This window comes from Dendropsophus ebraccatus, chromosome 5 (assembly GCF_027789765.1).
Source record: "Dendropsophus ebraccatus isolate aDenEbr1 chromosome 5, aDenEbr1.pat, whole genome shotgun sequence".
Classification (NCBI taxonomy): Eukaryota; Metazoa; Chordata; class Amphibia; order Anura; family Hylidae; genus Dendropsophus; species Dendropsophus ebraccatus.
In genome coordinates this window covers 61,641,342-61,667,123 of record NC_091458.1, presented here as the reverse complement: position 1 = coordinate 61,667,123, position 25,782 = coordinate 61,641,342, and the positions used below count along the sequence as shown (strand labels likewise).

At 43.1% G+C, this 25,782-nt stretch overlaps 1 protein-coding gene across 2 annotated transcripts in view; it reads left to right on the top strand.

Annotated features, from left to right (window-relative positions):
• Window positions 1-10,978, top strand: part of OS9 (OS9 endoplasmic reticulum lectin) — a 37,143-nt gene extending 26,165 nt beyond the window's left edge. The window contains exons 12-15 of one of the 2 annotated variants that reach the window (XM_069970334.1): window positions 155-353; window positions 4,093-4,254; window positions 5,987-6,096; window positions 8,699-10,978. In XM_069970334.1, the coding sequence (XP_069826435.1) occupies window positions 155-353; window positions 4,093-4,254; window positions 5,987-6,096; window positions 8,699-8,842 (615 nt within the window). In that variant the 3' untranslated portion in view covers window positions 8,843-10,978. The remainder of the gene's footprint in view (window positions 1-154; window positions 354-4,092; window positions 4,255-5,986; window positions 6,097-8,698) is intronic. The other variant, XM_069970335.1, reaches the window with a different exon arrangement.
• The last annotated feature ends 14,804 nt before the right edge of the window (window positions 10,979-25,782 follow it).

Genomic DNA, 25,782 nt, shown 5'->3' with positions numbered 1-25,782 from the left:
ATATACTGTACATTTCTGTTCTTCGAGTCTTGTCTGTAATGTTTTCAGGGTTCTCTCTGGAAGACCAGTATTATTGTGAGTGTTGGGCAGGAATACACAGTGTCTTTCATTATGATTTACTCATTCGGAAACTATTTAAATCTTCATGTTATAGACTCGGGAGGAGTTGGACACTGAAGGTCTAAAGGGCGAGTTCGATAGGAAACAAGCCTCCAAGGCACTTGCCACAACACTCAACAAGTTGATTGATAAATTGGACAATACTGCAGTGGAGAAAGAAGAGACACAGACTACTGAGAACAGCGAGGTCACGTCACACGACAACAGTGATCCTGCCGCCAAAGTTCCAACAGGTAGGGGATAGAATGTATGACTGTACTATGGGACCTATTACTATCTGTCTTTTGAGGGGGGGACAGAATATTAAGGAGCCTAGATAAGAGAAGTGAAGATGCACGCAGCGCTAAGGGGCACAGATAAGAGAAGCCATGGTTTGCGGTAGGGAAGGGTGGGGTAGACAAGGGGGAAGGTGAGAGAGCAATAAGCAGTCCAGATAACCGGAGTAAAGATGTACTTGCTCATGCCTAGCTGGAGGGAAGGAGACAGAGCAGTACTGGGCACAGATAAGAGATAAATAACATGTACAATGAATGAGCTAGCTCTGCTCTGTTCTTACTGGAGGCATGGCCCGTTGACAAGCAGTAAGGTGATGTCAGTGGATCACGTGTTCTCCAACCAGCCAATTAAAGAGAGGGAAAATATGTGATCCCTGACACGGAAGGTGGGGGCCAGTAGAAAGAAGAGTGTTGAAGAGGGTGTTGGAGTTAAGCAAGAGGAGGCTTATGGGTATTGGATATACAGAAATACCGGGCTGCGTATGTCTGTTCAATTCTGACAGGTTAGGCTAGGTTCACACTGCGTTTTCAGCATCCGTTTAACGCATCCGTTTTTTGCAAAAACCGCATGAAAAACGGATTGCAAAAAACGGATTCATTTGTGTGCATCCGTTTTTCCATTGACTTCCATTATAAAAAAAACGGATCCGTTTTTTTTGGCGGACCAAAACGGACCAAAAAACGTTGCTGACCCTATTTTTCTGGACGTTAAAAAAAACGGATCCGTTAAACGGATGCTGAAAACGCAGTGTGAACCTAGCCTAACCCTAAATGAATAATTACACACAAGGTTTGAGATAAGGGGAACGGGGTAATCTCACAACTCAGGCTGCAGTACCACCCTGCACCACCAGATGTCGCCTTATCAAAAAAACAACCCACACTAAAATTTATACAGACAAACACTGGGTTTTAGTTTTTAAAAAAATATATATATGATTTTTATTATGTATACATTGGTACCAAATACAGAATATTTCTCATTAGAAAAAAGTTTAAAAATGACCACAATAAAAAGTATAATACCATAAAAAACTGGTGTCAGTAGATATACATCATCATGGAAGGTGCAGCTATGATAATCTCTTTTAATTCTAGTCCTCTGCCTCAATATGTCACACAGGGATATATATGTATCTAGGGACTGAAAGATCTCCTAGTCTTCCCTGAGGAAGATAACGAAACGTACGTAGGGACGGCTCTCTCTGGTGTTCTGGCAGCATGGGTGAGTGCAATAGAATTAGAAGATAAGAATTGTTGATTGTATACCTTTTGCAAATTGTATTAAGCATATGGGAGACTAGGAGATCTTTCAGTCCCTAGATACATATATATCCCTGTGTGACATATTGAGGCAGAGGACTAGAATTAAAAGAGATTATCATAGCTGCACCTTCCATGATGATGTATATCTGCTGACACCAGTTTTTTATGGTATTATACTTTTTATTGTGGTCATTTTTAAACTTTTTTCTAATGAGAAATATTCTGTATTTGGTACCAATGTATACATAATAAAAATCATATATATATTTTTTTAAAAACTAAAACCCAGTGTTTGTCTGTATAAATTACCCTAAATGAAGAAGTTGCGTTTCCTGCGGTGGTCTGTATAGTTATACTTTAGGTCCTAAATGTTTCCCATTTAACCTTTACATGCACTTAAAGGTTCCCCCTGCCCTCATTATCACTGTCCTCAAATATAGAATTACATAGAAAATTTTGTTAATTTGGGTTCTTCAGATAAGGGATGTGTGTGTGTGTGTGTGTGTGTGTGTGTGTATAGATATATATAAATAATTTTCTGTGATCCTTTTTCAGGCAACATTGCAGACATCATATATAGACAGTTAGTTGGTGACTGCAGCCAGTCAGTGGCCTCAGCCGTCATGTAATGCATATACAACTTACTTCAGTCAAGTGGCAAAGTGCGAGGACTGGAGTGATTCTGTCCCTTTTTAGCAATCATGAGGTTCTCGACCCATGCAAACTCTTTTTTTTGTTTATGGAATTTTGACCTTGAACACTTTTTTGTGCATAGAAGTAATTTATAGAAAATGTAACTGTAAATGCGTTGTACTTACCCTAGTCCTGAGCTACAACCTGTATTTTACTCCTAAGCTGCTTTACCAATTCCGTTTGCTGCAGTGACTAGTTGGCAGGATTATTAACAAATACATCTCCAATGGTTTAAAGAGTCCGTGTCATTATAAATAACTTCTAACGTGTCATCATACGGTGATACGCTCCCTGGCTGCTCGCTAATTCTAACACTTTAATGCCCGATGACAAAAGTTATTTATAATGACAGTGACTCTTATCTCCTACAGCGCGGTGTTCAGCATGTACACACAGCTATGCACGTCAGAACAAGAAGGAAAGGCTCAGAGAAGAGTATAAGAAAAGTATTACATCTTATCAGAGACAACACTTGCCTAAATGTCACCATGGATCCCACTCTGGGCCCGCAGAAACCAGCTGATGTAGGGGAAGCTGTCACTGGCCAGGCAGCCTCCTGGCCTTTCATGTGAATGTATGTTCTAGAAGTTGTGCTCTGACAGACAGAGGGGGAAATTTATCAAACATAGTGTAAAGTGAAACTGGCTCAGTTGCCCCTAGCAACCAATCAGATTCCACCTTTCATTTTCCAAAGAGTCTGTGAGGAATGAAAGGTGGAATCTGATTGGTTGCTAGGGGCAACTGAGCCAGTTTCACTTTACACCATGTTTAATAAATCTCCCCCACAGAGGCTTCTGTGTCACACAGTGCCAGGATTTAAAAGCCCCTCTACCTGTCCGTCAAGGCTGCTGAGCTCCGTGACTATTTGGGCATATGGTGCACGGTTGCAGGGAAGGATAATATCCTGGATGGTGGGTGCAAGTACATGAAGCTGTTAGGGAAGCTGTTATTGCACATAAGGTGGTGTGTGCGGCTTTATTTGCTCATTGGACCTGACAGGTTCCCTTTAATTGTCCTTTTTCTTCCCTCCTACTCCTTTTTCCTTGTGTATTCTGCTACTAAAGAAGCTTTTTCTGACATCAGGTCTCTACTAGTCACTCATTTCTGAATACTAATGCTATTTGGATATCTGGCCTGACGGATGATAGGCTTACTTGGGATTTTTCTGATGTTCTTTAGTATTCTTATCTAGTTCTCTGTATTCCTGGGACCAAATTGATCTCTGCTCTGAGTGATGGAGATGGCTCACTGACTGTGTAGTACTGTATACACTTAGTGGGTTTAGGTAAATTCTTGGGTTTGTCTTTTCTATGTTCTTGTTCTATGTAGGTTATTGTTAGACTGCATCAGAAACCATAGGTAAATCATTGTCCATTTGTGTGTTATGCTGCCGTTTTCAGGTTGGTAAACATTGGGTATGATATGCTGCCATATTGAGTATTGATATCATATGCTGCATAGTACTGAGGAATTGGGCCTCTATTGTTTATGGTGCTCTGAATTAGTAACATAGCATAGCAGCCACTTGTGCTTTCAGGTCTTCCTTTCCTTAACTTACACTTTTCTGCTGCTCCTTGCTAGCTGTGACTTCTGTCCTGAGTAAATGTGGTATATTGCGCTGCTTAGCATCACCTTGACTCACCCGAACGGCCATGACCCCCTCTATATTTAATTTTAGCCTGTTCTTTATAATAGGAAAATTGAACCCATCAATTTGCTATCACCTTCTTTACATTAGATGACCGTTCGGATGGCCGTGTAAAAGTCAGGGTCACAAAGATACGGCGGGGCGGCTCTGAGCATCTTGAGAGAAAGGAAATGAGCAGCGAAAACCCACAGCTGAGACACATTGAGAATGTTGTTAAAGACCTGCTTGAAAAGGATGGCCTGAAGGCAGAAGGTAGGCTCCTCGTGCAAATCACTAGTGAGCTGGCTGCTTTAGTAGGATATCCAGGTGCATTTGGCTTGTTAGGCTTTATAGGTTTTTATAAAATGTATGTATGTGTACTGGATAATTAATCTGGGCTATGGAGGCACCTCTAATAACTTCATCTTTTAGAGTCTGTTCCACTGTGAATTACTTATATACAGTTGTAACTATCCCTCGACATGAATCATCTGAGCACATGATGTGAAGCAATATCTGTTGTCATGCACAATTTACCATTGTAGGTATAGTACTAGTCTTTATATTCATCCCCAGCTGGTTTACCGCAGTCTTTATGGATCAGCTAACATAAGGCCTCCGTTTGGGATCACTGCAAACATTATATATATATTATGGAAATGAGCCCTCTGCGGAATTCCATATGAACATAATTGGTCATTAGGGAGATCAAAGACTATATAAAAATAGTTACAGGCAGATTACTGCTTAAATTCATAGGCCTAGATTTAATAAAACTGTATTACACTTCCCTACTTTAGACTTTGTGTGCGTTCACACTAAGGAAAAAAGACTGCGTTCAATGGTGGAGCCCCCGCCACGGAATCTCATCTGTCTCAGTGTGTCAGTGGGAGGCTTCACCATTCTCCACTCAAAGAATTGACATGAGGCCGGCGGAATTCCATCTGGTTTACTCAGTGTGAACGCACCCAAACTAGGCAAATGCTTGAGATTTATTGCCATGTCTTGGGGTGACTGATAAATCTATTGGGCTAGTTTTACACTCAGCTTTCCTTGGGGGAAAATCCAGAAGAGGATAAATACTTTATGGGAAATCAATCTAATATATCTGTGCGACATGTTAATAGTTAGTTGACATGATCAAACTGCTTTAAGACATGAGTACCTTTTTGATGTAAGTTGAATATTGTAGGTTGTGGGTATATGTTTAGTGTAGTGCTTGAACAGTTATTGCTTTTTATGCCGTATTTACAGCTTTTAAGGTACATTAATTTAGTTGATGGTCACATACATATTGCAATTTAGCATTCTGGCATCTTCTGACTGGCAGGGCTTCTCTGCTTATCCAGTTTTAATAAAACAAACAGCTGAAAGCCATACATGCAAAATGCTGTAATAGAGATTCCAGCAAAATAACAGAATTTAAACACACCTGGGATAGACATATATCTATCCTAAGATAATAAGAAAGAAAATACTAAAAGGGCAGACTAGATGGACCCAGTTGTCTTTTTCTGCCGACAATCTTCTATGTTTCTAAAATAGAGATTCTGCAGTAGTTATGATGACCATTATTCTCATTAAAACCTTTGTTCCACCAATAAAGCATTACTGTCATTTGTAGTAACTTTTGACATGTCATCAGACCCGCTGCGTTCCTGCTGGAGGTTGTAATACTGCCATTGGTCAGAAGCGTTGTTGATAGCACCAGGTGCCTATGCGCTTTGCCCTGTCAAACGATTAGAGTTTTATCATTGTAATGTGAAATCTTGTTAAATGGACAGCAGCTAACACCTTACGCTGTGCTGTCCCATCCTTTACACTGTGTGCATTGTCTACAGGACTCCCAGGACGTGACCACTATCAGCTACACTGTACTGGCAGCACAGACTATAAATACAAGCAAGAACATATGCACAAAATAAATTACAAATGCTTGCCTCACTCCCCAATGTCTATATAGTCGCTACAGTTGTGATTTTTTTTTTTTAATCTTCTCAAACAGGTAAAATAGAGATTAAGATACTTACGGGAGGTTTTGGTGATGATGATGATGGCCACTGGCTTTCAGAAGAGGACACAAGGAATCTAAAAGATATTTTCTTCAACATATTGGTATGTATGTTACACCTTAGTGCATGTCTTATATCTTGCAGTAAGCTTCACTAATACAAAGTTGGAGGTATGCTTTTGTCCCATACACTTCTGTTCAGGATGTGCACAGTTTATACACACCTGTACATGCACGTAGATTCACAAATTTGGGCTTTGTTTACACTCAGTATTTTTGCTCAGTATTTTGGTCCTCATATTGCAACTAAAACCAGGAGTGGATTGAAAACACAGAAAGGCTATGTTCACACTGCTGACATTTAGTGGATGGCCGCCAATTAATGGCAAAATAATTGGCGTTATTTTAAAACATCGGCCCTTGTTATGAAATAACTGCCATTATTTGTCATAAAATGATGGCCATCTACTAAATTTCAACAGTGTGTGAACAGAGCCTTTCTTTGGTTTTAATCCACTCATAGTTTTAGTTGGACCAAAATACTGAACAAAAATACTGGTGTGATCAGTAAATTGTGAAGAAAATGGGGGAGAGATGAACAAAGAGGTACATATTTCTACACTGCTCCCTTAACAGACAGCGGTTATATACATAATGTCGATGCACCATATAGTTGGAATGTATGCATACGCTTTGGGGTGAAGAAAACTATAATGGGCAGCACTGCTTCAGTATAAGCCAGAAGCCGATACAATGACTGATGGCAGTCATCGCACTGTTGTTCACCATTAAAGGAAACCAATCGCTAAAAACAAAAAGTTTTCAGGCATATAAGTAAACGCTATGAACATTACTTATTTCCATTTTTGGACCACAAATCTTTGAAATCACGGCTCCCTGGGAGTGTCAGCCTATAGGAGCCAGTAGCTTTACAGAGGGCCATCCATGAGCGCTGACGCCCCCAGGGAGGTGTGATTGCAAAGATGTTTCTCACCAGCGATGACCAGTTGGAATCTCAGGGCCGCCTGATGCCTACATAGATAAGTATTACAATGTATGTTGTCAGACCATATAAGTAACACTCATAGCGTTTACTTATATGCCTGAAAACAGTGCTCAGGGACGTTTACTAATTCCTTTTTCTATCTGTAACAGGGTTTTTTTTTGTTTGTTTTTGTTTGTTAAATGATTGGTTAAATGCTGCACCCTTAAACGCAGCGATGGCTATAGATTATAAGTGACAGGAGCGGTCACTGACTGATCAGAGCCCTGGCCATGGGTCCCTGGTCAGCTTCCCTGACAGACTTTAGTAGTAGAGCACCCATCTCACTTATCAATGTGATGCAATAGCATAGCATTTACCAGTATACGCCGTCAAAGCTGGCATTCACACGTTCCGCGCATAGGCCATATATATATATATATGGACAGTGTGCTGTGGAACGGAAGGCAGAGCTTCCAGTATCATTATTCATTTTGTTTCTGGGAGCCCTGAATCAGTTTAAGGGTGCGTTCACACGTACAGGATCTGAAGCAGATTTGATGGTGCAGATTTGAAGCTGCAGATTCAAAGCAAATCAAATCCAGGCCATCAAATCTGCTGCGGATCTGCTGCAGATTTAAATCTGCGCCATCAAATCTGCTGCAGATCCTGTACATGTGAATGCACCCTAAATCTGTGCGCGACTGTGTCAGTACTGTAGCATGAAGATTTAAACTGATTCGGAGCTCCATTCGCTTATTCCGGTCCATAGCACATATGTCATGCACGGCTAGTAATCACTGAATTTTTAAATACCCAATTGCTTATAAAAAAAAAAGTCTTTAAATTTCTTTTTAACAATAGCCTCTTCCCAATATAAAAATAAATCAACCCCCCCCCCTCTAAAATGTGTATAAAGTAAACAAATTTGGCATTGTAGCGTGCGGAATTGTCCAAATGATTAAAATGATGATATTTTTCCCACATGGTGAAAAGTGCACATAGAAATGGCAGGATTGCATTTTTTTTCCCACATATTTTTTTCTAATAAGTAATCAAAAGTTCCCATTCACACCAATAAAAACTATAGATTAGGGTGCAAAAAATGACACCCCAAATAGCGCTGTATGTGGGAAAAAAAAGTTACAGCTCTGGGGTGGAATTGGCGGAATTTCTGTGGACTCCGCTCAGAATCCTGCCTGCCTCTGTGGGCCAATGGGATACCTCACGCCTCTCCTTAAAGAATTGACCTGTCAGTTCTTTGAGCGTAGGCGCACAAGGCATCCTATTGACACCCTGAGGCAGTATTCCGCCTGTTTTACTCAGTGTGAACATACCCTTTGAAGGTGAAGAGCACTGCTTTAGTGTTACCTGGACGTAAGAGCATCAATGACCTTTGGTCAGGAAGGGGTTAGTACATTTGAGTTCTGCACCCTGTCCTAACTAAGAATCCTATATCTCTATAGGACCTGCAGCTTGGGCCTCTCGACATCCACCTTCCTTCAGTGATTTGACATAAAAATATAGGCTATAAGTTGGTTTGTTTTTTTTCTCTGCCCTTCATTTGCCCTCTCTTTGCCACCAGTATTATACAATATTATTTCTCCATCTATGCAATCATATTTCAGGGCATGTTAGTACTGTAAGTGACTGTAGTGATCTGATTCATCCGGGGAACTTTGCACAGTTTTAGTGTTTCCATCATTTTTGTTTTCCTGGTTTAGATACAAGGTTCAGAAGACGCTCACAAAGAACAGAGGCGCCAGCAGCAGCTAGAGGACAATTACCGTTTTGTGTGGAACCAGAATAGCGATGATTCTAAGAGCAGCAGCACCTCTTCCACAGACTCAGATGATGTGGATTTCTAACAAGGACTGATCTACAAATGGGACTTCAGATCCTGACCTGTGAACTTGAGCTTTGTAACAAATGAGCGCCGCTTCGAGAATATGGTGGCTTACCAGCCTAGAAGGATCCCTGCTTTCTCTGCTGTAGTTTAAAGCAGTGTTAGATGACTTGCTGGATGTGTGCAAAGTCCAACCAGGAAAATAAAAAAAAAAATGTGTATTTCTATATTTTCAGTTTCCTTCCTTTAGCTTTGCTGAGGATAAAGATGACAACTGAAAGATACTGTGACTACCTGCCCTTCGTTCTCTGATGGAGACATGCCCCTTAATGGGGTTATGCAACTAAAGCTTAAATATTGTATGACAGAAACCTATGCATTTTCCTAATGCGTTTTCAATATCTTTGCTGTGAATGGATGGAAACATCCAGATTCTGAAAACTGTTACGCCCACAATACTACTGTGATACAACTAGACTGATCAGCCAGAAGCAAGCTCAGTTTCCACATCTTTTGAGAATCAAGCTCTGTTCACATTACCTTTGTGCCTTATGTCACCACCTTGTATGCACATATGGAGGCTCTAAATGGTGCCTTCAATGGCAGTGTAAATGGATCACTCAGCCTGTGAATGTGAACATGTTTCAAGCAAAGAGCTATACAAATGGTATGACACCCATGTATTGGTAAACTGCTGACCTTTTTATTATACAGTGATTAAGCTTTATCTACACAGTCCGGAGAGCCCTTTCAGTTTTAGTCACATACAATGTTTTATAGCAGCAGCCGTTCCCATTGTCTCCAAAGGTAAAATTTTCCCAACAATAAGATGTACAGAAGATAATGCAAAGAGAAACCAATTTGTTACAGAAACCAGTTATATCATGGCTTTTATTTCAGTATGGGCAGGAGTGTATTACATGTACATGTTCGTTCAGGTCATCAGACCACTGATCAGGCCTTCCTGATAAGGATGCAAAAATGTGCATGTAATATATCTGTGTAAAACCAGCCTAAAGCGGATGGTCAATCTGTCCCCATGTTTTTATTTTCCAAAACCCATGTAATACTTAAATGGGTACTATCCTTAAAAAAATCTTTTTGTCCGAGAGGCCTATAAAAAGTTTTGATCGGTCAGGATCTGAGTGTTCAGGAGAACAAGCTACAGGAGAAGACTATGTGCAGCACATTCACTCCCAGCTCCGTCCTAGATTGACTTTTATAATGTAAGTCTATGGGACGCCGTCTAGGTTGCAGACACAGCAGGGGCAGGATTGTGCGGCAGTACGGTCATTTTCCTGCTCCTCATCAATGAGGGACTGACCATGATCAGAAAAAAAAAACTTTTGATGTCTCTTTGGCATACCATTTTTTTTTTTTAATGACTGGTACTCTTTTAAGTGTTTATTATAACAGTGTACTTTTTTTTTTTTTTTTACACCAGTTCATGTCATATGATAAATTCATTGCATCTTTAGACTTTTTTTTATATATCAGCTATTGGTTATCTAACTTTGGACACATATTCTATGCCAGCGTTAGTTATTTTAAACCATGCTCCCCTTTTCTCTATACCATGTTCCCTTGTCACATGGGCTGCGGAAAGGTGCAAAAACATTAGTAGATGTCCCATCATTGCAGTGGGTTGCTATGGGCATAGCTGTCTGCCTTTCTGCTAGTTGTTTCACTGTTGTGAAGAATATTTCCATGTGTTGGAGAAACCTTATCAGAGAAAAAGTTACCTATTAAACGTCTTACATTTTTCACTGATAAAAAAGTTGCCGTTAGGTAAGTCTTACTACTGAATAGCTCAGGAATTATTTCAATATTTTCTATGGGTTAAAAAGACTTTCGATAATATAGTGAACATTGGCTCATGTGGAGCATTGGAACTGTAACAAAGTCCTCTAAGAAATGAACTGTTGTCTTGGATATAGTATGCTTATAAGAGATACAGCTGCTCATTGGGTATTATGAGAAGAATCGGGAGATAAAAGCTTTGCACTATGCTGACAAAATGTGCAATTTTGCAAGATGATTTTTTTTTTTTTTTTCCATTTAAAATGTTTTTTTTTTTGCTTTCCTAAGGTTGTGAATAATTTATGATAATCCTGTGTTCTATATAGAAGTATTTATTACAATAAAATGCTTTTACATATAGGCTTTATTTTTATTATGCATGTCCGTTCCTTGTGTCTAAAAAGTACTGCACCCATCTGACAGTGTGTTAGGACTCGAAATGTGTGTAAGGACTTTAAATGCCTCATTCTATTTGACCTGTGTAAATATGTGAAGGCTCACTGACCAAGGATCAGAACTGGATGAGAGCACCGGGTGCCCAACTGCACCTGGAGCCCAAGAGATACTGTGTATAGGAAATAGTGTGCTATAGTTGGCTGATAATAATCAGAAAAAGGTTCTTGAGTGGGCTGAAAGCCATCTCTTGTGATCTTTATTTATCTACTTCTATAGTATTAGTGCACATATATGTTTATACATTTTGGCTGCAAGGGCCCTGCAGTTCTTTTTGTACACATTTATCATAGATGTTGGGGGAGGCATTATCAGGGCTGTTGAGTCGGAGTTGGAACTAGTTTTGGCTGGAGTCGGAACTAGCTTTGGCTGGAGTTGGGAAAAAATTTACCGACTCCAGCTTTTAAAAAAATCTTTAAAAAATGTAGAGTTGAATTCTGATATGAATTTTACAAGTTTTGTTCATGGATATATACTATGAGCAACATTCTAATAGGACACTGGCCCTATTATATAAGGGTGGTCGGGGAAATGTTGTTGGTCACTATTTGGCAGTTTGTTTCTGATCTGGAAGAGTCCATTGTGTTGGGGGGGGATCTGTGCTGTTCTCTCCCTGGATGCTGGATGACTGTATGAGCAGCAGTGTAATATGAAGATATCCTATGTAATATAGAGGAGGAGGAGAAGACATAAGTAGGGTAGCAGTAACCTCTGTCCTCGGTGTGGTGTTTTCTCTCTGGGAGAAGATTGTGTTTTTCTTCAGTGTTCAATGGCTGTGTGTGTGTGCGCGCACGTGCATGCGTGCTATGTCTGCAGTAGGCTGTGTGTGTGTGTGCTATGACTACAGCAGGCTGTGTGTGTGTGCTATGGCTGCAGCAAGCTGTGTGTGTGTGCACACTATGGCTGCAGCAGGCTGTGTGTGTGTGTGGTCAGGGCCGTCTTAACCATTGGGCATGGTAGGCGGCTGCCCGGGGGCCCATGCGTCCTAGGGGGCCCCTGCCCTGTGACATGTTCCCTGGCCCTTTAACTGGGAGTGCTCCTGATCAGCGCTGGTAGATAGGGGCTGTGCACAGCTTGCTCTTGTGGCCGGAAGCTGCATTCTGCTTCCCGTCACTAGAGGTCTCTCTCACCCCCTGCATTCCCGTGCGGAGCAGGAGAGTGACGTCACCAGCAGAGCCCTGAGAGGAAGGAGAAGCTGGAGGCCTGAAGCACAAAGCCTGAGTGAGTATGTGCTGATACGAGGGGGGAGGCTAGCTGGCAGGGAAGGTGTTAATCATGGGAGTGCTCTCTGCAGGGATGCAGACAGGGCCGTGGGTGAACTGGTAAACAGGGAGGGGGAGGGATCGGGGGTGTAACTCCTCTGAGTGTGTATATATCTCCATTCAGTGTATACAGCAGTGTATTATATACTTATCCTCCTCCTGAGTGTGTATATATATCTCCATTCAGTGTATACAGCAGTGTATTATATACTTCTCCTGAGTGTGTATATATCTCTATTCAGTGTATACAGCAGTGTATTATATACTTATCCTCCTCCTGAGTGTGTATATATATCTCCATTCAGTGTATACAGCAGTGTATTATATACTTATCCTCCTCCTGAGTGTGTATATATATCTCCATTCAGTGTATACAGCAATGTATTATATACTTATCCTCCTCCTGAGTGTGTATATATATCTCCATTCAGTGTATACAGCAGTGTATTATATACTTATACTCCTCCTGAGTGTGTATATATATCTCCATTCAGTGTATACAGCAGTGTATTATATACTTATCCTCCTCCTGAGTGTGTATATATATCTCCATTCAGTGTATACAGCAGTGTATTATATACTTATCCTTCACCTGAGTGTGTATATATATCTCCATTCAGTGTGTACAGCAGTGTATTATATACTTATCCTCCTCCTGAGTGTGTATATATATCTCCATTCAGTGTATACAGCAGTGTATTATATACTTATCCTCCTCCTGAGTGTGTATATATATCTCCATTCAGTGTATACAGCAGTGTATTATATACTTATCCTCCTCCTGAGTGTGTATATATATCTCCATTCAGTGTATACAGCAGTGTATTATATACTTATCCTCCTCCTGAGTGTGTATATATATATATCTCCATTCAGTGTATACAGCAGTGTATTATATACTTATCCTTCACCTATCACTCCATTGTTGTCTCCCTGTATGTATACTGTATAATACAATATACAGGGAAACAACATGGTTCATATATAGAGAGGGGCAAAACAACATGGTTCATATATAATAGTCATGTTGTTGCCCCTCTGTATATATGAGACATGTTGTTGCCCCTCTGTATATATGAGACATGTTGTTTTGCCCTTCTCTATATATAAGCCATGTTGTTTCCCTGTATATTGTATTATACAGTATACATACAGGGAAACAACATGGTTCTCATATATAATAGTCATAAGGTTGCCCTTCTGTATATATGAGACATTTTGTTTTGCCCTTCTCTATATATAAGCCGTGTTGTTTCCCTGTATACTGTATAATACAGTATACACAGACTCCCTGTATTATACAGTATACAGGGAGACAACATGGCGTATATGCAGAGGGACAGCAACATGTGTCATATATAGAGAGGGGCACCAATATATATTAATTAGGCTTTTACCCACCACCTGTATACCCCACATATACCTGTACCCCCCATATATATATTTGTACACATATATCACTATTATAGGCTATATAACCACCTACCTACTGCTCCACCCTTATACCTGTATCTATATGGTAGATAAATAGGTGGTAAGGTATATTGCCTGTAATAGTGATATACTGTATGGCTCCGTTCCCACTGAGCAAAGGTAGCGGAATTCCGCGACGGAATTGTCCGCCGCGGAATGCCGTTAGCCTCCCGCTCATAATGGGACTCTATGGGAGGCGCGCGCTCCTGCCCTGTCCGTGCTGAAGAAAGAACATGTTCATTCTTCAGCGCGTACAGAGCAGCAGCGCGTGCCTCCCATAGACTCCCATTATGAGCGGGAGGCTAACGGCATTCCGCGGCGTCAATTCCGTCGCGGAATTCCGCTAGCTTTGCTCAGTGGGAACGGGGCCTATGTGTGCAACATATATGACAATCACTATTATAGGCAATATACAGTGGTGCCTTGGATTACGAGCATAATTCGTTCCAGGACCGTGCTTGTAATCCAAATCACACCAAAGCAAATTTTCCCATAAGAAATTATAGAAATGCAGACAATTGGTTCCACACCCAAAAAATAAGGATTTATTATTCTGAATAACATGTAAAACAGATGAAACAAACATATTGTGATATTATAAGTTACTGTACAGTAATGGAGCGGATGGGAAACACAAGGGCTGATAGAGACTGCAGGGAGCATGAAGGAATGAGCAGGACAGATGGGGACACATACATGCAGCACTCTCTGTCCGGGGAGAGAGGGGTTACAGCTATGGAGAGATTACCCCCACAGTCCTGTCCCCTGATGTAGGCCCCAGCCTGAAGTGGATCTGCTATGATTTGGCAGGTGAGGGAGACTTCCTGGGTCAGAGTACAGAGCTGTAGACCCAGCTATTCAGACCATGTCCCTCCTCCACCCGCCCTCCCACCCAATACAGGGAGCTCTTAAACCAAAACAATGCTCTTAAACCAAGTCACAGTTTTGAAAAACTGTGAGCTCTTAAACCAAGGTACCACTGTACCTTACCAGATAAGAGGGGCAGCGGCCGCTAGGGGGGGGGGGGTTAATTCGCACCTCTGCCCAGGGGCCCATAATGCTGTTAAGACGGCCCTGTGTGTGGTGTGCGCTATTGCTGCAGCAGGCTGTGTGTGTGTGTGTGTGCTATGGCTGCAGCAGGCTGTGTGTGTGTGCGCGCTATGGCTTCAGCAGGCTGTGTGTGTGTGTGTGTGTGTGTGTGTGTGTGTGTGTGCACGCGCTATGGCTTCAGCAGGCTGTGTGTGTGCTATAGCTGCAGCATGCTGTGTGTGTGTTATGGCTTTAGCAGGCTGTGTATGTGTGTGTGCTATAGCTGCAGCATGCTGTGTGTGTGTTATGGCTTTAGCAGGCTGTGTATGTATGCTATAGCTGTGTGTGTGTGTGCGCTATTGCGTGCCCCCACAGTGACCTTCTATATCACTGTGTGACCTCTATATCACTATGTGTAACTCCTCTCTATATCCCTAAGGCTGACCTCTATATCACAGGGATCTGGCATTGTTAGCAGTGTTTCTTTAAGTATGGTGAATATTTAGTCAAACATAGTAGACTGTCAGCAGGAAAAGATCACCTGCGCCATCTAGTCTAGTTTTGAGTTGTTCAGGACATGGAGGCTGGAGACTGGCTGCATCCACTGCACACACAGGAGAAGCTGCTTTATATCTTTCCTTATTTCCTCAGAAGTTGCCCCAGGATCATGTAGGACATTAGGGAGAAGCTACTGAGCCAGTGTGATAAATAACTCCCCTGGTATATGACTGGCCATTTATGAAGGAGTCTGAGTCGGTCCTGATAAAATTCAGGAGTCGGAGTCAGAGTTGGAGTCGGAGCTGCGGCTTACCAACTCCACAGCCCTGGGCATTATAAGATATTATTTGCTGTATAGGATAATCTGTAAGATTCTGTATCTCCGCTTAAATTACACATCCTCTATTTGACCACTTTTCAGCATTTTAGGATAAAATAGTGATAAATAATTTATATATATAAATTTGGAATTAAAGCATGCCTATTATACCAGACTCTGGCAACGTGTAGGTCTGCTAACCATTTCTTCCCGTCCCGCAGTGGGGTGCTTTATACAGCAGTGGGCAATATTACTGTGGGGTGGGCTGTACAAAACAGGGGGCATTATTACTGTGGATGGGGGACTGTACACAACAGGAGCCATTATTACTGTAGGGGGTATATAGCAGGGGCTTTACTATATGGGGGATCCTACATACGGAGGCAACCCACATGCCTACTCGCTTTACTGCACATAACACCAAACTGGCAGGTTCTAAAGAGATGAATTGTAGCTGGAAGAAGTCCTCATAGAGGCCAGGGTCAGTGACACCTCAGATCAAAGAAGACGTCACCTGTGAGTCTATTGTACCCCATGTATGTAATTAATGGTGTAATTTAGGGTGCACAAACCCAGGCCAACTAATCCTTGCGTCTAATACAGAAAAGGATACGCTTAAAAATGAATTTTATTATATCAAAGATTAAAATACCAAAACCACACAAATAATGTATCTACAAAATATCTGCAAGAATATGCGTAGTCAATAGGAGGATACGCTGCCAGACTATCCCTACTAGTATGGGGGTACTCCGTGCAAGTCAGGTATGCTGTCACAAGTCCAATACAAATTGAAGGGTAGTCGGGACTCACTAGCGCCTCCAAGCTACTACAAGTATACCAATAATCAAGACAATAGTATACCAGTTGTTACAAACAATACTCCTAAATATCGGTGAACCGTACTAATCCAGTTCAGGTCGGTTAAGGAGAACAAACAGACCACCTAGGCCATAGTCCAACGTGTTTTAGCACCAATGTCGGTATGCATCATCAGGGGCCAAACTGGTCAACAGGTCAAGAAAAGTCTGTGTATAGTAAGTATTGCTACACAAAAACATATGATAAATGGCAATTTTTCACTCCATTATGCAACATATGTATAGTGTAAAACACCACAACAATAGCATCAGAACATATATGGCACTTTTACACCAGCCAATGATGTCAGTGTAGTGAGATATAATAAGCGCTGCTGTCCTGTACTCACTGTACCATTCTCCAGAATCTCACATCGGATCACTGTCCCACCCGATAGCGCCGGTGTAGAGACACTACATAAAGTAAGACACTCCGATCAGTATGACCAATAGGCGAATAAACAACACCTAGGTAAACAAAAAGGTGTACTCACTCTGTCCTTAATAATGATCAGTATGGGTACAGGCTAACATCAGATGGGACAACTCTGCAGGTGTGAAAATGAATGTAATGTAAGGACAGTGCAATTACCCGTCAATACAGTATATGAATACCAGAATGTACAGTACAGTACCATGAATACCTGAATGTTCCCTAAACCTATCTTTTCATTGACTGCTCATGCAGCCTACATAGTTCTTTTTTCCAGATAGTACATTCAGTAATGTATAATATGTTGCAAGAATTACAGGTAACGTGTTGGCTAATAGGAAAGCACATTGTCTCGTTTTTACATCTTACATTACATTCCATCTTCACAGTAGTAAAAGCCCTGGTATCTAAGCCTGGGAGGGCTGCACCTAGGTCTGGGCAGATATGGCCAATTTTTTACTATTTATGCTTATGGTGAGGCATAGTGTATTAGGGGTGTAGTAATAGTAGAGGTAAAGTAGATTAAGGGTGTAGTAGACAAGGGGAGTTGCAGTAGTGGGAGTAGTATTAGGAGTAGTTGTAGTAGTATTGGTAATAGTAGTAGCAATAGTGGGAGAAGCAGTAGTTGTAGTGGGAGTATTAGTAGTAATAATGAGAGTAGTAGTAGCAGTTACTTGGAAGGCATGGAAGAGAGGGGCAGTATGCTGTGCCAGGGCTCCTCCTGGAGGATCTCTTGCCTGCGTGCTGGCTGTGGAGAACTGGTGCATCTGGACATAGCAGTGCTGGATCCAGCAGAGGGCGCCCTGACCTGCAGGAGGAGCACCTTGCCGCTCCAAGCCCAGTCAGACTCTATGTTCAAGCTGGAGGCCGCCATTAACCGTGCTGCTCAAATTATCAAGTTATGCTGCGTTTACACGAAACGATAATTGGCCCGATCGTACGATTAACGATGTCGAAGTAACAATTTTTTTTCACAACGGTCAGCGTTTCGATATATCGTACGGAAATTCGCTCTGCGATCGTTTTGTGATCGCTTAAGCCTATCTCACACATTGGTTAAATCGGCGAACGACTGTTTACATGGAACGATCTGTGATTTTTTTTACGAACGACGATTTTGGAACATGTAAGATCAAAATGAACGATTTCTCGTTCGTCGTTTAATCGTTCGCATCGTTTACACGTACGATTATCGTTCAAATTCGATCGTTATCGTGCAAATTCGCAGGATAATCGTTTCGTGTAAACACAGCATTAAGGGCAAATTTAATCAAATTAATTTGATGCATTTGTGTTTGTACCAAGCTGGGAGACAAATTGTTACCTATACTGTGTGCTTTACATGAGACTGTTTTATAGATGTTATTTTATATTCATACTCTTTGATTTATCTTGGGTCTTTTTTCTGGTTATAATTTGCGGTTATTGCCCTGTTAATATATTGCAAGGCAGCAGTTGGAAAAGTCTGTAATGGTATATATATATCCCGGCCAGGTTCTTGACATATACCTGGAGAGACGCAGGCGCATGTCACCAAGGTATGGAGCCTTGGTGAAATTAGAGCCTTTAGATGGTGTCAGCGGTGTTAGGCAGCTGATACGTGTAGTGCATGGGTCTCCAAACTGCAGCCCTCAAGCTGTTGTAAAACTACATTTCCCATCATGCCTGGACAGCCAAATCCAAAGCTTTAGTTGTCCAAGCATGATGGGAGTTGTGGTTTCGCAACAGCTGGAGGGCTGTAGTTTGGAAACCCATGGTGTAGTGTTAGATTGACTGTTTCAGTCAGTTCCGGGCCGGCTCTTATTGGGAGCAGGCAAAGTGTTGGGTGGGTGCCTGCTCCCCATGTCGGGACTTGTTGGGTATATCATCTGACTAGGTGTGGCTACTAACTGTTTGGCCCTGGGAGAAGAAAGCCTGGAGCAAGCCAGTATCTGCCACACATGGTTCTGTTTGGTTTCTACAAGGTATAGTGAGGGGAACTTACCTGTATAGTAAGTGCTCAGACAAGCAGGTTTTTGTTTATGCTGTGCATGTGTTACTGCTCTATGCATCTTATGCTGCAATAAAGCCAAAATACAGGAAACCCCCACATTTGCAAGAAGGACTGCTCCTGTCTCTGTGCCGTTACAAGGACTATGCTATGATCCCAGAGCTGTAAAGCTCACTCTCTCTCTCTCTCTGTATGTATGTATATATATATGTATATTATAGTGGTGCCTTGGATTACGAGCATAATTCGTTCCGGGACCGTGCTTGGAATCCAAATCCACTCTTAAACCAAAGAAAATTTTCCCATAAGAAATCATAGAAATGCAGACAATTGGTTCCACACCCCAAAAATAATTATTTATTATACTGAATAACATGTAAAACTGATGGAACAAACATTCAGAAACAGCAGAATATGTGATATTATAAGTTACTGTACAGGAAGGGAGAGGATGGGAAACACAAGGACTGACAGAGACTGCAGGGAGCATGAAGGAATGAGCAGGGCAGATGTGGGCACATACATGCAGCACTCTCTGTCCGGGGAGAGAGGGGTTACAGCTATGGAGAGATTACCTCCACAGTCCTGTCCTCTGATGTAAGCCCCAGCCTGAAGTGGATCTGCTATGATTTGGAAGGTGAGGGAGTCTTCCTGGGTCAGAGTACAGGGCTGTAGACCCCGCTATACAGACCATGCCCCTCCCCCACGCTCGCTCCCACCCAGTACAGGGAGCTTCTAAACCAAAGCAATGCTCTTACACCAAGTCACAATTTTGAAAAAATATAAGTTCTTAAACCAAGTTACTCTTAAACCAAGGTACCACTGTGTGTGTGTGTGTGTGTGTGTGTGTGTGTGTGTGTGAGAATGTATGCATGTGTGTGTGTGAGAATGTATGCATGTGTGTGTGTGTATATATAAATATATACAGTGGTGCCTTGGATTACGAGCATAATTCGTTCCGGGACTGTGCTTGTAATCCAAATCCACTCTTAAACCAAAGCAAATTTTCCCATAAGAAATCACTGAAATGCAGACAATTGGTTCCACACCCCAAAAACAATTATTATTATGAATAACATGTAAAACAGATAAAAAAAAAACATTTAGAAACAGCTGAATGTTACATTATAAGTTACTGTGCAGTATAGCAATCAGCATGTGGTGTATAATATATAGTAACTGTATAACCCTGATAACACAGCACCAGTTTGTAGATACAGGATGAACTGCAGATCCCCATAATGCAGTAGCGTAGTACAACAGGCTAGGATAGAGAAGCAGCTGCTGTCAGAGGTCTGTGTTGTTACATGACAGCTATGGGGAAGGGGCGTGTGTTCAGCATGGACCAATCAAGACTGACAGAGACTGCAGGGAGCATGAAGGAATGAGCAGGACACATTTGGGCACATACATGCAGCTCTCTCTGCCCGGGGAGAGAGGGGTTTCAGCTATGGGGAGATTACCTCCACAGTCCTGTCCCCTGATGTAAGCCCCAGTCTGAAGTGGATCTGCTATGATTTGGAAGGTGAGGGAGACCTCCTGGGTCAGAGTACAGGGCTGTAGACCACCCTGTGCAGGCCATGCCCCTCCCCTACTCTCGCTCCCACCCAGTACAGGGAGCTCTTACACCAAAGTGATGCTCTTAAACCAAATCACAATTTTGAAAAACTGTGAGCTCTTCTTGCAAAACGCTCTCAATCCAAGTTACTCTTAAACCAAGGTACCACTGTGTGTGTATGTGTGTATATATATATATATATATATATATATATATATATAAAAAAATTTTAGATTTCAGCTTCATATCTACTTATACATTGTTTTGTTTATACGAGCTGCCTCTACTTACTTTTGCTTTGGTGTATGGTAGTGGTCCAACTACCATGGGGACCTACCAGTTAACATGTGGACCATGTGTGGCCACTTTTTAAGTGTTTTTTAAGTGTCAGTGGTATGTGTAATAAAGTGACATTTTTTGCTATTTTCCTTATATGAGTGTGCATTGTAATTTATCATATGGTCGCTTTGTTTTTGTTTTATATATGATTGGACATATTGACTTTGCACCTGTACTAAATATCTTGCTGTGCCTGCCTTTACTTTTGTATTGGTTTCTAATTTTTCAATCCACTTCTGGTTTTTGTTAAAAAATACTGACCAAAATACTGTGTGGGAACATAGGCCACGGCTATGTTCACACTATGTAAATGCTTGTTAAAAATGTTAAGGAGAAAGGGATATATTATTTTTCTGTTTTATGAGATCACTTGTTTTATGTGAAGAGGGAGGGACAAAATCTGCACAGTTTGGTGTGGATTTCCACGCATATTCTTGCGGCATTGTTGTGGAAATTTTCCACATATCTGCCATGTGTAAATGTACCTATATAACACTTAAAGCATGCTGTTACTCATGGCACAGAGATGACACCGATCCTGTGCCCCCCCCATTACCTGTAGCCAGGGGCGGTCTTGGCATTTCTGGGGCCCCAAGCAAAGTTATGTCTGGGGCCCCCCCCTCGACATGCATTCCAAAACAATAGACTGCTGTGTGTTGCCCCCAGTAGTATATACCCCTTGTGCGCTACCGCCAGTAATATATACTCCTTGTGTGCTGCCCCCAATAGTATATACCCCTTGTGTCCTGCCCCCAGTAGTAGATACCCCTTGTTTGCTTCCCCCAGTAGTATATAGACCCCTGTGTGTTCCCCCAGTTATATATAGCCCCCCGTGTTCTCCCCCAGAAGTATATAGACCTCCTGTGTGCTGCAACAGTTGTATATAGACCCCCTGTGTGCTGCCCCCAGTTGTATATACCCCCTGTGCGCTCCCCCACTAGTATATAGGCCCCCTGTGTGCTCCCTCAGGGGTATTTAGCCCCCCTGTGTGCTCCCCCACTTGGATATAGACCTCCTGTGTGCTCCCCCACTTGGATATAGACCCCTGTGTGCTCCTCCAGTAGTATATAAACCCCCTGTGTGGTTCCCCCAGTAATATATAGACCCCCTGTATGCCCCACCAGTAGTATTTAGACCCCTGTGTGCTCCCCCGGTAGTACATAGCCCCCCCCTGTGTGCTCCCCCACTTGGATATAGACCTCCTGTGTGCTCTCCAAGTTGTATATAGACCCCATTCTGCTGCCCCAAGTAGTATATAGACCCCCTGTGTGCTGCCCCCAGTAGTATATAGACCCCTCTGTGAAGCCCCAGTAGTCTATAGCCCCCCTGTGTGCTCCCCCTGTTATATAGCCCCCCTGTGTGCTCCCCCCATTTATATAGACCCCCGATGTGCGCTCCCCCAGTTAAACAGACCCCTGTGTGCTCCCCCTCCCATATAGTATATAACACAATAAAACAAACACTTATACTCACCTGGGTCCGGGCGTCTCCTCTTCTCTTCACTCTTGTGGCCGCAGGAAGGGATTTCCCTGCGATCACAAGAGTGCAGCACCACAAGGACAAAGCTGCCACTTGTGACCGAAGGGAAAACCCTTCCTGGGGCCACAAGAGTGACTGATAGGAAGGGGGCCAATGTCTCCCGCCCTGTCAGTGCTGCTGCATGTAACTATGAGCGCTCATTATGAGTGCTCATAGTTACAGTTCAGATGGCAGCAGCGAGCGGGGCAGCGGCCCTGTCCAGCAGTCTTGAGCACAAGAGCAGGGCGTGGGGGCCCCCCTGGATGTTGGGGGCCCCAAGCGATCGCTTGGGGTGCTTGGTGCCAAAGACCGCCACTGCCTGTAGCCTCCCACAGCAACCACTGAGAAAAGGCATTATGGCCTTTTGTCTTTTCTCTTTTGACCTCCCAAAGCCCACTCCTAAACAATGTAAAAAATAGCACAAAAAACAATACCTTTTTAGGGTACGTTCACACTTGCAGGATCCGCAGCTGATTTCATTTAAATAACTGAACACAGCATCAAATCTGCACCATCAAATCTGCTGCGGATCCCGTAGGTGTGAACGCACCCTTCGAAGGTAAAATCTAATAAGGTTTCCCGGCATCGGATTCCCGCTGTCTGCCTGCTATGTGCAGCGGGCGGATACAGTGGCGGATTAATTTACCCTGGGCCCTGGGCTGTCCACCCAACCTGGGCCCCCCCCCCCAGTCAATTCGCCCACATTATAATCTGCTACTGCGTCCCCCCCCCCCCCCCCCCCCCCCACTGTCCCCAATAAACACTGCCTGCCTGCCTCCCCTCCCTGCTGGCCCCAATAAACATAATGTTTGGTCCCTTGCTGCTACCCCCAGTAAGCATTGCCCACCCCATCTCCACTGCCCCCAATAAACATATCGCCACCTCACCTGGTCTCCTGATGTTGCCCCCCCCAAGGTCACAGCAGCACAGAGGATGTCAGGAGAGGAGGGTGCTGATCTTATAGGAGAGGTCCAAGCAGCACAGAGGATGTCAGGAGAAGAGGGTGCTGATCTTATAGGAGAGGTCCGAGCAGCACAGAGGATGTCAGGAGAGGAGGGTGCTAATCCTATAGGAGATAGTCCCCCTTTATAGATGGTCCCCCTCTTTCCCCCCTTATAGATGGTCCCCCTCTTTCCCCCCTTATAGATGGTCCCCCTCTTTCCCCCTTATAGATGGTCCCCCTCTTTCCCTCTTTATAGCTGGTCCCCCTCTTTCCCCCCTTATAGCTGGTCCTCCTTTCCCCCCCTCCCTTATAGATGGTCCTCCTCTTTCCCCCCCCTTATAGATGGTCCTCCTTTCCCCCCTTATAGATGCCCCCCAGTGAGTAAATAACACAAAAATAACAAAATACAACTCACCTACCCTGCGTTCCCCCGTCGATCCTCTCTCCGGCTGATGCGCGGCTGCCGGGGGTGTCCGGTCCTCTCCCCGGCAGCGCGTGCATCACACAGCTCCTAGTGCCGCCTGGGCCCTGACTTCCGGTACGTGCGCTCCCAGTACCGGAAGTCAGGGCCCCAGGCGGCACTAGGAGCTGTGTGATGCGCGCGCTGCCGGGGAGAGGACCGGACACCCCCGGCAGCCGCGCATCAGACGAAGGCAGCCGGAGACTCTTGTGACCGCAAGCGAAACAATGCTTGCGGTCACAAGAGTGCAGTGGCGAGGGGGCCTCCCGGGCGGCATTATAATGTGGGCGGCAAGGCATGGGCCCCCCCGGAGCCTCGGGCCGCGGGCGGCCGCCCAAACCGCCTACATTATAATCCGCCATTGGGCGGATACAGCGGGAGGACCGCCTGGAAAACTGGGATACAGCCTATGGCTATGGCTGTATCCCAGTTTTCCAGGCGTTCCTTCCGCTTGATCCGCCCACTGCACGGAGCGGGCAGACAGCGGGAATCATTGCGGATGGTTCGGGTTCGTACAAACTCCGTACGAACTCGGTTCGGACCATCCCTAAAAGTAACATATAAGTAAAGAGAGAATTTTCTTTTCAGAACAGCAAGATGCGAAAGGTTTATTCCAGCCTCTGAAATGATATCAGTAATCCAATATAACGCTCAGAGCAGAAAAGCATGTACACCCCGCCTTAACAAATGAAAACACAGTTAATGTCAGCGGAAAGGAAGTCTGTAGAATCTTCCCAGCTTCTATGACTCCTGTTTCTCCCGCTATTGTTTCATTGCACAATGTCCATGGTATGAAGGGTCCTCCTAACTGTATAAATTTACTACGTAACTGGGTTGTGTAACACAAGGTTCCTTTGTCTACACTACAGCGTGTCCAAGATGTGTACTTATGACTTATCAGCCTGTGATCCTGGATTACTACTTATTTCTTAAAACTTTTTTGTCAATACTCCGCGATGCCAGAAGTGCAATGATTAGCATTGAGCCAGGAGGCCATGCACGTCATGTTTGAGGCATGTTATTGGCATAAGCAACAGATAATGCTTTGGTATGCCAATATTGTAATATGGGATGGACTAAAGTTTCCTCCAGTAACAGCGCCATATCTGTTTATGGGTTGTGTAAGATATTACAGTTCTGCCCTATTGACTTAAAGGGGTTATCTAGGATTACATAAAGCACAGCTAAACAGCACAACTCCTGCCCCCAGGTTGTGTGATGTATTCCAATTCGGCTTCATTCACTTCAATGGTACTGAGCTACAAAACTACACCTAAACTGAGGACAGCAAAGTTTTTGAAAAAAATTGGCAATGTTTTTCTAAGCTTGGATAAGCCCTTTAACCCCTTGAGGACAGAGCCTAAAATGGCCTTAAGGGCCGTGCCAATTTTCAGTTTTGCGTTTTCATTTTTTCCTCCTCACCTTCTCAGAGCTAACTTTTTTATTTTTCCATCTACAGGGCCATGTGAGGTCTTGTTTTTTTCAGTAACAACTGTATTTTGTATTGGCCCCTTTTTATTCTACCATAAAATTAATGATGGAACCCACAAAATATCATTTATGGGGTGAAATTGGAATAAAAAGGGTAATTCCGCATATTATGGGGGGTTCATTTTCTACGTAATGCACTTTACGATAAAACTGACATTTTATCTTCATTCTATAAGTCAGTCTGAATACAGATATGCAGTTTACATAGCTTTTCTAATGTTTTACTATTGTTATCAGAAGACTAAAGATTTGACTGCACAGAAGAAGGTAAGGGACCCCTGGCAGTCAGGCAATGCGATCGGGACCCCTGCAGACATGCTGCGGGGGTCCCGATTGGTAAGATACAGGAGCTGCTCCTGTCGCACTTAAAGGGTTAATGGTGGGTGACCACGCGAAGTACTTCTTTTTAAATCAGCTTGTTTATGAAAGATTGTACTTCTATTTAAAAACTCAAGCTTTCCAGTACTTATCAGCTGCTGTATGCCTTGCAGGAAGTTGAGGTTTTGTTTTCAGTCTGACACAGTGCTCTCTGCTAC